At 45.2% G+C, this 14637-nt stretch overlaps 1 protein-coding gene across 1 annotated transcript in view; it reads right to left on the minus strand.

Moving 5' to 3' along the window:
* Positions 1-6329: 6329 nt before the first annotated feature.
* Positions 6330-14637, minus strand: part of FMNL1 (formin like 1) — a 136911-nt gene continuing 128603 nt past the window's right edge. Inside the window, exons 21-26 of the mRNA XM_063959989.1 lie at positions 12040-12169; positions 9242-9405; positions 7998-8099; positions 7545-7631; positions 7345-7465; positions 6330-6653 (exon numbers count right to left, since the gene is read on the minus strand). Coding sequence (XP_063816059.1) covers positions 6553-6653; positions 7345-7465; positions 7545-7631; positions 7998-8099; positions 9242-9405; positions 12040-12169 — 705 coding nt within the window. The 3' untranslated portion in view covers positions 6330-6552. The remainder of the gene's footprint in view (positions 6654-7344; positions 7466-7544; positions 7632-7997; positions 8100-9241; positions 9406-12039; positions 12170-14637) is intronic.

Here is a 14637-nt window from a genome sequence, read left to right on the forward strand (position 1 = left end):
CTACGGACTACGAGAAATAGATTTATCGGTAAGTAAAATCTTATTTTCTCTAACGTCCTAGTGGATGCTGGGGACTCCGTCAGGACCATGGGGATTATACCAAAGCTCCCAAACGGGCGGGAGAGTGCGGATTACTCTGCAGCACCGAATGAGAGAACTCCAGGTCCTCTTTAGCCAGGGTATCAAATTTGTAGAATTTTACAAACGTGTTCTCCCCCGACCACGTAGCTGCTCGGCAGAGTTGTAATGCCGAGACCCCTCGGGCAGCCGCCCAGGATGAGCCCACCTTCCTTGTGGAATGGGCCTTGACAGATTTAGGCTGTGGCAGGCCTGCCACAGAATGTGCAAGTTGAATTGTGCTACAAATCCAACGAGCAATCGTCTGCTTAGAAGCAGGAGCACCCAGCTTGTTGGGTGCATACAGTATAAACAGCGAGTCAGATTTTCTGACTCCAGCCGTCCTTGAAATATATATTTTCAATGCCCTGACAACGTCCAGCAACTTGGAATCCTCCAAATCGCTAGTAGCCGCAGGCACTACAATAGGCTGGTTCAGGTGAAACGCTGACACCACCTTAGGCAGAAAATGAGGACGCGTCCGCAGTTCTGCCCTGTCTGAATGGAAAATCAGATATGGGCTTTTATACGATAAAGCCGCCAATTCTGACACTCTCCTGGCTGAAGCCAGGGCCAGTAGCATGGTTACCTTCCATGTAAGATATTTCAAATCCGCCGATTTGAGTGGCTCAAACCAATGGGATTTGAGAAAATCCAAAACTACATTAAGGTCCCACGGAGCCACTGGGGGCACAACCGGGGGCTGTATATGTAGTACTCCTTTTACAAAAGTCTGGACTTCAGGAACTGAAGCCAATTCTTTTTGGAAGAAAATCGACAGGGCCGAAATTTGAACCTTAATGGACCCCAACTTGAGGCCCATAGACAATCCTGTTTGCAGGAAATGTAGGAATCGACCCAATTGAAATTCCTCCGTGGGGGCCTTCCTGGCCTCACACCACGCAACATATTTTCTCCAAATGCGGTGATAATGTTGTGCAGTCACCTCCTTCCTGGCTTTTACCAGTGTAGGAATGACCTCTTCCGGAATGCCTTTTTCCCTTAGAATTTGGCATTCAACCGCCATGCCATCAAACGCAGCCGCGGTAAGTCTTGGAATAGACACGGTCCCTGCTGAAGCAGGTCCCGTCTTAGAGGTAGAGGCCACGGATCTTCCGTGAGCATCTCCTGAAGTTCCGGGTACCAAGTTCTTCTTGGCCAATCCGGAGCCACGAGTATCGTTCTTACTCCCCTTTGCCGTATGATTCTCAGTACTTTTGGTATGAGAGGCAGAGGAGGAAACACATACACTGACTGGAACACCCACGGCGTTACCAGAGCGTCCACAGCTATTGCCTGAGGGTCTCTTGACCTGGCGCAATACCTGTCCAGTTTTTTGTTGAGGCGAGACGCCATCATGTCCACCTTTGGTTTTTCCCAACGGTTCACAATCATGTGGAAGACTTCTGGATGAAGTCCCCACTCTCCCGGGTGTAGATCGTGTCTGCTGAGGAAGTCTGCTTCCCAGTTGTCCACTCCCGGAATGAACACTGCTGACAGTGCTATCACATGATCTTCCGCCCAGCGAAGAATCCTTGCAGCTTCTGCCATTGCTCTCCTGCTTCTTGTGCCGCCCTGTCTGTTTACGTGGACGACTGCCGTGATGTTGTCCGACTGGATCAACACCGGCTGACCCTGAAGCAGGGGTTTTGCCAGGCTTAGAGCATTGTAAATCGCTCTTAGCTCCAGTATATTTATGTGAAGAGATATCTCCAGGTTTGACCATACTCCCTGGAAGTTTCTTCCCTGTGTGACCGCTCCCCAGCCTCTCAGACTGGCATCCGTGGTCACCAGGACCCAGTCCTGTATGCCGAATCTGCGGCCCTCTAACAGATGAGCACTCTGCAACCACCACAGAAGAGACACCCTTGTCCGTGGCGATAAGGTTATCCGCTGATGCATCTGCAGATGCGATCCGGACCATTTGTCCAGCAGATCCCACTGAAAAGTTCGTGCGTGGAATCTGCCGAATGGAATCGCTTCGTAAGAAGCCACCATCTTTCCCAGGACTCTTGTGCATTGATGCACAGACACTTTTCCTGGTTTTAGGAGGTTCCTGACAAGTTCGGATAACTCCTTGGCTTTCTCCTCCGGAAGAAACACCTTTTTCTGAACCGTGTCCAGAATCATTCCCAGGAACAGCAGACGTGTTGTCGGGGTCAACTGAGATTTTGGAAAATTCAGAATCCACCCGTGTTGTTGCAGCACTACTTGGGTTAGTGCTACTCCGTCCTCCAGCTGTTCTCTGGACCTTGCCCTTATCAGGAGATCGTCCAAGTAAGGGATAATTAATACGCCTCTTCTTCGCAGAAGAATCATCATTTCGGCCATTACCTTGGTAAAGACCCGAGGTGCCGTGGACAATCCAAACGGCAGCGTCTGAAACTGATAATGACAGTTTTGCACCACGAACCTGAGGTACCCTTGATGTGAAGGGCAAATTGGGACATGCAGATAAGCATCTTTTATGTCCAGGGACACCATAAAGTCCCCTTCTTCCAGATTCGCTATCACTGCTCTGAGTGACTCCATCTTGAACTTGAATTTTTGTATGTACAGGTTCAAAGATTTCAGATTTAGAATAGGTCTTACCGAGCCGTCCGGCTTCGGTACCACAAATAGTGTGGAGTAATACCCCTTTTCCTGTTGTAGGAGGGGTACCTTGACTATCACCTGCTGAGAAAACAGCTTGTGAATGGCTTCCAATACCGTCGCCCTGTCTGAGGGAGACGTTGGCAAAGCAGACTTTAGGAACCGGCGAGGGGGAGACTTCTCGAATTCCAACCTGTAACCCTGAGATACTACCTGCAGGATCCAGGGGTCCACCTGTGAGCAAGCCCACTGCGCGCTGAAATTCTTGAGTCGACCCCCCACCGCTCCTGAGTCTGCTTGTAAAGCCCCAGCGTCATGCTGAGGGCTTTGCAGAACCCGGGGCGGGCTTCTGTTCCTGGGAAGGAGCTGCTTGCTGCCCTCTCTTACCCTTTCCTCTGCCTCGGGGCAGATATGACTGTCCTTTTGCCCGCTTGTTCTTATAGGACCGAAAGGACTGCGGCTGAAAAGACGGTGTCTTTTTCTGTTGGGAGGGGGTCTGAGGTAAAAAGGTGGATTTTCCGGCAGTTGCCGTGGCCACCAGATCCGATAGACCGACGCCAAATAATGCCTCCCCTTTATACGACAATACTTCCATATGCCGTTTGGAATCCGCATCACCTGACCACTGTCGCGTCCATAAACTTCTTCTGGCAGATATGGACATCGCACTTACTCTCGATGCCAGAGTGCAAATATCCCTCTGAGCATCTCGCATATAAAGAAAAGCATCCTTTAATTGCTCTAAAGTCAATAAAATACTGTCCCTATCCAGGGTATCAATATTTTCAGTCAGGGAATCCGACCAGACCACCCCAGCACTGCACATCCAGGCTGAGGCGATGGCTGGTCGCAGTATAACACCAGTATGTGTGTATATACTTTTTAAGGTAGTTTCCAGCCTCCTATCAGCTGGATCCTTGAGGGCGGCCGTATCAGGAGACGGTAACGCCACTTGTTTTGATAAGCGTGTGAGCGCCTTATCCACCCTAGGGGGTGTTTCCCAGCGCGCCCTAACCTCTGGCGGGAAAGGGTATAATGCCAATAACTTTTTTGAAATTAGCACTTTTCTATCTGGGTTAACCCACGCTTCATCACATACATCATTTAATTCCTCCGATTCAGGAAAAACTACAGGTAGTTTTTTCACACCCCACATAATACCCCTTTTTGTGGTACTTGCAGTATCAGAGATATGTAAAGTCTCCTTCATTGCCGTGATCATATAACGTGTGGCCCTACTGGAAAATACGTTTGTTTCTTCACCGTCGACACTAGATTCAGTGTCCGTGTCTGGGTCTGTGTCGACCGACTGAGGTAAAGGGCGTTTTACAGCCCCTGACGGTGTCTGAGACGCCTGGGCAGGTACTAACTGGTTTGCCGGGCGTCTCATGTCGTCAACTGATTTTTGTAATGTGCTGACATTATCACGTAATTCCATAAACAAAGCCATCCATTCCGGTGTCGACTCTCTGGGGGGTGACATCACCATTACCGGCAATTGCTCTGCCTCCACACCAACATCGTCCTCATACATGTCGACACACGCGTACCGACACACAGCAGACACACAGGGAATGCTCTATTGAAGACAGGACCCCACTAGCCCTTTGGGGAGACAGAGGGAGAGTTTGCCAGCACACACCCAAGCGCTATAATATATATGGGAACAACCCTATATAAGTGTTGTATCCTTATAGCAGCTTAAATATAGTAATATCGCCAAAAAAGTGCCCCCCCTCTCTGTTTTACCCTGTTTCTGTAGTGCAGTGCAGGGGAGAGTCCTGGGAGCCTTCCTCACAGCGGAGCTGAGCAGGAAAATGGCGCTGTGTGCTGAGGAGAATAAGCCCCGCCCCCTATTTCGGCGGGCTCTTCTCCCGGAGTTTGTGAGATCTGGCAGGGGTTAAATACATCCATATAGCCTCAAGGGCTATATGTGATGTATTTTTAGCCATAAAAAAGGTATTATACATTGCTGCCCAGGGCGCCCCCCCCCCAGCGCCCTGCACCCTCAGTGACCGCTGTGTGAAGTGTGCTGACAACAATGGCGCACAGCTGCAGTGCTGTGCGCTACCTCATGAAGACTGAAAAGTCTTCTGCCGCCTGTTTCTGGACCTCTTCAATCTTCGGCATCTGCAAGGGGGGTCGGCGGCGCGGCTCCGGGACCGGACTCCATGGCTGGGCCTGTGTTCGATCCCTCTGGAGCTAATGGTGTCCAGTAGCCTAAGAAGCCAATCCATCCTGCACGCAGGTGAGTTCACTTCTCTCCCCTAAGTCCCTCGATGCAGTGAGCCTGTTGCCAGCAGGACTCACTGAAAATAAAAAACCTAAAAACTTTTTCTAAGCAGCTCTTTAGGAGAGCCATCTAGATTGCACCCTGCTCGGACGGGCACAAAAACCTAACTGAGGCTTGGAGGAGGGTCATAGGGGGAGGAGCCAGTGCACACCACCTGATCCTAAAGCTTTATTTTTGTGCCCTGTCTCCTGCGGAGCCGCTAATCCCCCTTGGTCCTGACGGAGTCCCCAGCATCCACTAGGACGTTAGAGAAAAAATAATGTTGCTTGTGCACCATTTTTACCATACGTATACGTATTTGCAGTGATTTTTAGTAAGCTGTATTCATATGTCAGTTGGTATATGTGTTCGCTTGTGTAAGAGTAGAAACAAAGGGGGTCATTCTGATCCGTTCGCACGCAGCGGTTCTTCGATGCAGTGCAAACGGGTCTGGAATTCGCGTGCGCATTGTGCACGCGCGTCGTTGCCCGGCGACAGGAGTCGCCGGGCAACGACGCTGGTTATGAAGAAAGCGGTCACAGAGCCGACCACAAGTAGATTGACAGAAGGAAAGCGTTCCGGGGTGTCACCTGTCTGTTGGCCGTTTTCGGGGAGTGGTAAGGAAAACGCAGGCGTGTCCAGGAGAACGGAGGGCGGATGTCTGACGTCAAAGCCGGCCCCATCCTCGCTGAGATCGTCGCACAGGGTATGTCCAGGGCTAGTCTTCTTTTACACAAAACTTTTTAAGCATAGCAGGGTTGCACAAGCGATCGCAGCCCTGCTATGCTAACATGCACTCCACCATAGGCGGAGATTAGTTGATCGCACCAGCAGCAAAAAGTTGCTTCGTGCGATCAACTCGGAATGACCCCGAAAATTTCTTCAGTCGTTAGTAGCCTTAAGTGCCCCTCTATACAGTACATTGGAAATGATGGGTTTGCATATGGTCTGCTTAGCACCTAGGTGACTAGACCACCATAAATATAGCAAATCAGACTAGAGGGCGCGTTGGGCATATGGGCTGTACTGCGAATATCCCCTGTATATGCATTAGGAGCTGCAGTCTGTAAGTATGAAGTGCCATTCTATATACAGCATAAAGCACAATTCTGAATTTCCATTAAATTCAATACAGTATGATATAGTCATTGTTATATTTACACTAGGGTTTAATATAAAATGTTAAAAATAAGACAGGTTATAAATTGGAATGTCTACAGAGGATAATTTGTCATCTGTGACTTACTGTGAGTCCTACAACTGTGACGTGTTTTTTAGCCAGTGCCATCTCATTTACATTTGTAACTTTTTATCAAATCTGAAAACGTTTCTATAGTACAAATGTATATTTCATGACGACGTTCAAATTTTATTTGGAGCTCTGGTTTCGGATTTGAAATCTGTGCCTTACACAGAACATTCATCCATGTGGCCTCCCAGGTGGTCACTCCTGGACCATGTGGTGTTGAGGGTACCTGAGGATACGTCTTATTATACACTAAGAATAATTAGCAGTTCGCAGTGGGAAGCTATCACAGAGACTCCAGATATTCATGTTCTTATAGGTGATTTTAGACAGCTATATCTGCAGTGCTCACTGTCTGTCCATTATTCTGCTTCTTTCCACTTCTCCGGCCAACGTCTGTTCTTCTGTATGGCTGGTTTCTCAGGTCTGACCAAGAGAGAGAGAGGGAGGGGGAGGGGGAGATTACCAACATACCATGACAATTTAACAGTTGGTTTTCAATGGCAAATTACATAGACATACTGTACTTTTTGCAGAGAGGTATATATTATACACCTACATTGTACCATAATAGTACTGCAAGTTCTGCATAACCTATATATCCATAGCTAAGTACAGTGATTACCGCCTTGTATCTACAAAACAGCCCAATCTGTGCCTACATTAACATATGGCAGTACGGACGGTGTAATGGTTAGCATTACTGACTCACAGCACTGAGGTCATGGGTTCGATTCCCATCATGGCCCTAACTGTGTGGAGTTTGTATATTCTCCCTGTACTTGCATGGGTTTCCTCTGGGTACTCCGGTTTCCTCCCACAATCCAAAAATATACTGGTAGGTTAATTGGTTCCCAACAAAATTAACACTAGTGTGAATGTGTCTGTGTACATCTGATAGGGAATATAGATTGTAAGTTCCACTGGGGCAGGGACTGATGTGAATGGACAAATATTCTCTGTACAGCGCCGCGGAATATGTGTGCGCTATATAAATAACTGGTAATAATAAATAAATATGTGACTTTCTTCTGCGCTACCTATTTTTCATCAACAGCGTATGGTTATCCACTAATGCACTTTTGCAGAGTACTAACGGTCCCTCAAGCCTCTTTACCTGTTATTATATCTTCTATTGCCCAGTTCTCCTCGTACACACGTGGCTCTTTTGTCTGCAGCTTTTTGTTAAGCTCTGCCATCAGATTGACCTGTGGTCTTGGGGATTTAGTTGATGGAGACTGTAAGCAAAAGAAAGGTTGGCTCTGTAACTGAAGGACAGGGAATGGTGACAAATCTAAAAACTTCCTAGTTACACACCTGTGTTTGTTTCTCTGGAGACTGTTTCATCTCCTCGCTGGCTGCAGCCTCCTGCTTCTGCCACATCTCTAGATCCTTCTCAGCTTGCTGAGGACATAATGTGAGATGCATGGTCAATGTATGGATATTCTATTGTAAAGTATACCACTGAATATCTAACCATGTGTAGCCACCACACTGCAAATCCACAATTCTACGTTTTAATTGAGGTTGTACAATACAGATGCAACTTGATATAATATTTGTTGACTGAATATTTCATAGGGCAAATATTAGTCACAGTACAGTACAGTACAGTACAGTCATAAGCAAAGACACATAAATACCATCCCATCTATCAGTCGTAATTGTATTGTCATTTTATTGTACTGCTGAATAAAATGGTGGGTTGGGTGTGGTCAGTTGTCTTTTTTTTTTTTACCTTAAATATTGGAAGGTATGCAACCATCTCACCTTAAAGGCTTTCCCAAAGCGCAGGAATATGGGGAAGAAGGATGAAGGAGCAGTAGTCTTGCTGTTCTCACCAAAATACCCAACAGCTGTTTCATAGGCTTCCTGGAAAGAAATGAGGAGGGGGTGGGGTAAGGGGGGCATAAGGAAGAGTACATGTTGAGAACGGAAGTGTTGTTTGTATTTATTAATAGCAATAGTAGGATATACGCTTGCAACTGTGTTAATTTCGAAGGGACAGTTTATCTTTAAGACCCAAGGCTTACTTATGAGTGTGTCATTATATTTCTCAGATTAACTGCTTCATGAACTCCTGCAACTGCCTGATAACTCCTACAGTAAAGGGCTTGTGCACTTTTAGACATACCTACATAGTTCCTCCCATCTGACACTTTGGCGCTTGTAATAGGGAATGTAGTGTAGTGTTTTTTAGGTGTATTTATCTAGGGTAAGAGCATCTACTGTAATGTACAGTATTCAAACTTCACAAATGGGGGCACAGATGAGCATTTAGCGTGGCTTGTACAGCCTGCAGTCTATCAGAGTGTTAGAATATATATATATTTCAACACAACACAACGAACTGCTTCAAATCCATGTCTATGTAAGACTGATGTGTAAGACACTACAGCAGGTCTCACAACCTGTGGCTCTCCAGGTGTTGTGAAACAAGCCCCAGCATGCTTTTCCAGAGAAAGACAGTTGGCAGGGTACGCTGAGACTTATCATTTCACAACATTTGTGGAGCCACAGGTTCTCCAGGACTGGGCATCAACAACATGTAGGTACCTAACCTTAAACAGTAGCAGCAGTGATATAAGGTATTGGTCAAATTTATTCTGGAAGGATAATATCAAATGCACCTCTATCGGTCATACATCTAACTTATTTAAATTCTCTTCCAGTACAATCATCATTTAAGGCATTAAGGGAGGGGGGGGATTCAATTGTTTTTATCATGGCTCTAATTGGCACTCAAAGGAGCAATTCAATTATTGGTCTGATCGCACGCTAATGCCGGGGCGAAATGTCTGGATTGGGTGCGCTAACCAGGATTTTAGATGAGTTTAGCTGCTTTACGCAGAATAACCCTGTGCTTTTGGGAGCAACAAGCGCAATAACTAATTGGCGTCCAAAATCAATTGAATTGTTCTGCTGGGTGCCCAAATCTACGATAAAAGCAATTGCATTCCCCCTAACAGTCTGAATATACAGTAAGAAGCACATTTTGCATGCATGCCTCCCACCTGTGCAGTTTTTGAGTCGACTATGAGTCGACCCATCGCATCCATGCTGGATTTTAGAAACTCCTTGAGATGGAGACTATCATCCTGCTTTGTAAATTCCTTCTGAGTCTGTTCCATCCCGGCCTGCAGTGAGCGAACATCTGACAACACAGCATCCAGGGACACTGTAAAAAAAAAAAAAAAAGAATCCAGTGTTTGCTGAAGCTTAAATGGTTGACTGGGTTACAAGATGAAATACATTGTGCAAAGCAACACTTAGCAGTCGTCTGGTTTAAAATTAGTTTGTGCATATATGCAGGGCCTGCAACAGAAATCTTGGGGCCCGGTACAGGAATATATTTGGGGGCCCCTCAGATTATATATATATATATATATATATAGATATATATATATATATATTACACAGTTGTGCTCATAAGTTTACATACTCTAGCAGAATTTGTGATTTTCTGCCCATTTGTCAGAGAATATGAATGATAACTCACAAACTTTTCTTTCACTCATGGTTAGTGGTTGGGTGAACCCATTTATTGTCAAACAACTGTGTTTACTCTTTTTGAATCATAATGACAACAGAAACTACCCAAATGACCCTGATCAAAAGTTTACATACCCCAGTTCTTAATACCGTGTATTGCCCCCTTTAATATCAATGACAGCTTGAAGTCTTTTGTGGTAGTTGTGGATGAGGCTCTTTATTTTCTCAGATGGTAAACCTGCCCATTCTTCTTGGCAAGAAGCCTCCAGTTCCTGTAAATTCTTGGGCTGTCTTGCATGAACCGCACGTTTGAGATCTCCCCAGAGTGGCTCAATGATATTGAGGTCAGGAGACTGAGATGGCCACTCCAGAACCTTCACTTTATTCTGCTGTAGCCAATGACAGGTCGACTTGGCCTTGTGTTTTGGATCATTGTCATGTTGGAACGTCCAAGTACGTCCCATGCGTAGCTTCCGGGCTGATGAGTGCAAATTTTCCTCCAGTTTTTTTTATAACATGCTGCATTCATCTTGCCATCAATTTTGACCAAGTTTCCAGTGCCTTTGTAGCTCACACATCCCCAAAACATCAGCGATCCACCTCCGTGTTTTACAGTAGGAATGGTGTACCTTTCATCATAGGCCTTGTTGACTCCTCTCCAAATGTAACATTTATGGTTGTGGCCAAAAAGTTCAATTTTGGTCTCATCACTCCAAATGACTTTGTTCCAGAAGTTTTAAGGTTTGTCTCTGTGCTGTTTGGAGTATTGTAAGTGGGATGCTTTGTGGCATTTTTCGCAGTAATGGCTTTCTTCTGGCGACTCGACCATGCAGCCCATTTTTCTTCAAATGCCTCCTTATTGTGCATCTTGAAACAACCACACCACTTTTTTTCAGAGAGTCATGTATTTCAGCTGAAGTTATTTGTGGATTTTTCGTTGCATCCCGAACAATTTTCCTTACAGTTGTGGCTGAAATTTTTGTTGGTCTACCTGACCGTGATTTGGTTTCCAGAGAATCCCTCATTTTCCACTTCTTAATTAGAGTTTGAACACTGCTGATTGGCATTCTCAATTGCTTGGATATCTTTTTATATCCCTTTCCTGTTTTATACAGTTCAATTACCTTTTCCCGCAGTTCCTTTGACAATTCGTTTGCTTTCCCCATGACTCAGAATCCAGACACGTCAGTGCAGCACTGGATGAAAGATGCAAGGGTCTTTCAGGAGTCCAGAAACTCACTGACCTTTTATACACACACCGATTACAAGCAAACAGATCACAGGTGAGGATGGTTACCTTTAGTAGCCATTCAAACCCGTTTGTGTCAACTTGTGTGCATGTTATCAGGCAAAAATCTCCAGGGTATGTAAACTTTTGATCAGGGTCATTTGGGTAGTTTCTGTTGTCATTATGATTTAAAAAGAGTAAATACAGTTGTTTGACAATAAATGGCTTCACCCAACCACTAACCATGAGTGAAAGAAAAGTTAGGGTATGTAAACTTATGAGCACAACTGTATATACATACATATATATATATATATATATATATGTGTATGTGTATGTGTGATATATATATATATATATATTTATATATATATATATATATAAATAAATAAATAATCTGAGGGAGCCCCAGAGACATCCCTGTACCGGGCCCCAAGAGTACAAATATATACAGTATATATATTTTAAAGCGCAACGGAATTTGCTGCGCTATATAAGAAATTGTTAACAAATACATATATGTATTTATTTATCTATCTATACCTATATATAAATATGTAGATCTCTCCTTCCTCCCCCACACACCCCACAGTCTGTCTCTCCCCAATGACTCCATGCTGCATTCCCAGCTCTCCCACCCTATCCCAAAGCCCTGTTTCCCCTCACCAATCCACTCTTACCCTGGGGAGAGACTCACCTGCGCTGCCCTTCCTCAGTACCCAGACGTGAACACTGCACAGCAGGTACCATGCGGCCCTTACACGCCACCTGAAAAGCCCGGCACGCTCTGCACAGTCACTGTGTGTGTGAGGCTCCTGTCCCTCTGAGGCTGCGCCCACACTATCTACAGTTTGCTGCTCTATTTTGACAAGACAGCTCACATCCCTAGCGGGCTCTAAGTGGTGCATCCTTGGTGCCTGGTACAGGTGTCCCCTTTGACCCCCCCTGTTGCCTGCCCTGCATATATGTTCAGTCTGTGTCATAAGTATAGTAGATGATCGTATATATGGCCTGCTGCTACAGTGCCAACAATACTTGCACAGTCATCCATGTTTTGTACTAGGTTCTGAGTGGATGATTTGTTAGTAGTACCTGTGCCTGCCTTATCCAGAAAGTGTAGTTCAGACTGAAAATTGGCCAATTGTGGGTATTTCTCTTTGACCACTCGTACCAGATAATGCAACAGTGTCTGCTTCCTGTCTGTGGACTTAGTCTCCATTAGCTGTCCAAAAGAAAAAGTAAAAATTATATACAATTAGAGATACAATTACAAATTATATGCATACTGTGATAAACTTGTAGAGATGTGCAGCGGGCATTTTTCGTGTTTTGTGTTTTGGTTTTGGATTCGGGTTCGCGGTCGAGTTTTGGATTCGGCGCGTTTTGGCAAAACCACCCTTTCGGGTTTTGGATTCGGATGTGTTTTGGATTCGGGTGATTTTTGAAAAACACACACAAAATCAGCTAAAATGGGGTTAATTTTGATCCTATAGTATTATTAACCTCAATAACAATAATTTCCACTCATTTCCAGTATATTCTGAACACCTCACACCTCACAATGAGGGTAATTCCAAGTTGATCGCAGCAGGAAATTTTGTAGCAGTTGGGCAAAACCATGTGCACTGCAGGGGGGGGCAGATATAACATGTGCAGAGAGAGTTAGATTTGGGTGGTTATATTGTTTCTGTGCAGGGTAAATACTTACTGCTTTATTTTTACACTGCAATTTAGATTGCAGATTGAACTCACCACACCCAAATCTAACTCTCTCTGCACATGTTACATGACTCCCCTGCAGTGCACATGGTTTTGCCCAACTGCTAAAAAATTTCCTGCTGCGATCAACTTGGAATTACCCCCAATATTATTTTTAGTCCTAAAATTTGCACCGAGGTCACTGGATGGCTAAGCTAAGCAACCCAAGTGGCCGGCACAAACAACTGGCCCATCTAGGAGTGGCACGGCAGTGTCAGACAGGATGGCAAATAGTCCCCAAACAGCACATGATGAAAAGAAAAAAAGAGGTGCACCAAGGTCGCTGGATGGCTAAGCTAAGCGACACAAACACCTGGCCCATCTAGAATTAGACTCCAGTATCATGTGAATTATAAGGCAATATCACTGGAATTATTTGTTATAATCAATGGAATTATTGGTCCAAATCACTGGAAGAAAATGACAAAATCACTAGAATTAAAAGCCAGTATCACAGGAATTATTCGTTCTAATCAGTGGTATTATTGGTCCAAATCACAGGAAGAAAATGACAAAATCACTGGAATTAAATGGCAGTAATGTCGGGAATTATATCAAATGGCAGTACCACTGAACATATACGGAAGTGTCAGACAGGATGGCACTTTTAAAAAAATAGGCCCTCATTCCGAGTTGTTCGCTCGCTAGCTGCTTTTAGCAGCATTGCAAACGCTAGGCCGCCGCCCTCTGGGAGTGTATCTTAGCTTAGCAGAATAGCGAATGAAAGATTAGCAAAACTGCTACTAAATAATTTCCTGCAGTTTCTGAGTAGCTCCAGACCTTCTCCTAGATTGCGATCACCTCGGTCCGTTTAGTTCCTGGTTTGACATCACAAACACGCCCTGCGTTCGGCCAGCCACTCCTCCGTTTTTCCAGCCACTCCTGCGTTTTTACTTGGCACGCCTGCGTTTTTTAGCACACTCCCGGAAAACGCTCAGTTACCTCCCAGAAATGCCCCTTTTCTGTCAATCACTCACCGATCAGCAGAGCGACTGAAAAGCGCCGCACGAACACCAGCAAATCTACTAAGTTTTGTGTAAAATAACTTAGCGCATGCGTGCTGCGTACCATGCGCATGCGAATTTTCCACCTAATCGCTGCATTGCGAAAAACGTCAACGAGCGAACAACTTGGAATGACCACCATAGTCCCCAAACAGCACATGATGCAAAGAAAAAAGAAAAAGAGGTGCACTGTGGTCGCTGGATGGCTAAGCTAAGCGACACAAACACCTCAATATCACAGGAATTATTTGTTCTAATCAATGGTATTATTTATTGGTCCAAATCACTGGAAGAAAATGACAAAATGACTAGAATTACAAGCCAGTATCACAGGAATTATATCAAATGGCAGACACTGAGCAGCACGATACAGCACAAGATACTGAGCACTGACCAGTGATACTGAGCACTGATGATACTGAGCACTGATGATACTACTGAGAACTGACACTGAGTAGCACAATGCAGCACAAGACACTGAGTACTGACCAGTGATACTGAGCACTGATGATACTACTGAGCATGAGAACTGACACTGAGCAGCACGATGCAGCACAAGACACTGAGCACTGACCAGTGATACGGAGCACTGATGATACTACTGAGCAGTGATACTGAGCACTGATGATAGTACTGAGCAGTGATACTAAGAACTGACACTGAGCAGCACGATACAGCACAAGACACTGAGCACTGACCAGTGATACTGAGCACTGATGATACTACTGAGCAGTGATACTGAGCACTGATGATAGTACTGAGCAGTGATACTAAGAACTGACACTGAGCAGCACGATACAGCAAAAGACACTGAGCACTGACCAGTGATACTGAGCACTGATGATACTACTGAGCAGTGATACTGAGCACTGATGATAGTACTGAGCAGTGATACTAAGAACTGACACTGAGCAGCACGATACAGCAC

Source organism: Pseudophryne corroboree, chromosome 3, assembly GCF_028390025.1.
Source record: "Pseudophryne corroboree isolate aPseCor3 chromosome 3, aPseCor3.hap2, whole genome shotgun sequence".
NCBI lineage: Eukaryota > Metazoa > Chordata > Amphibia > Anura > Myobatrachidae > Pseudophryne > Pseudophryne corroboree.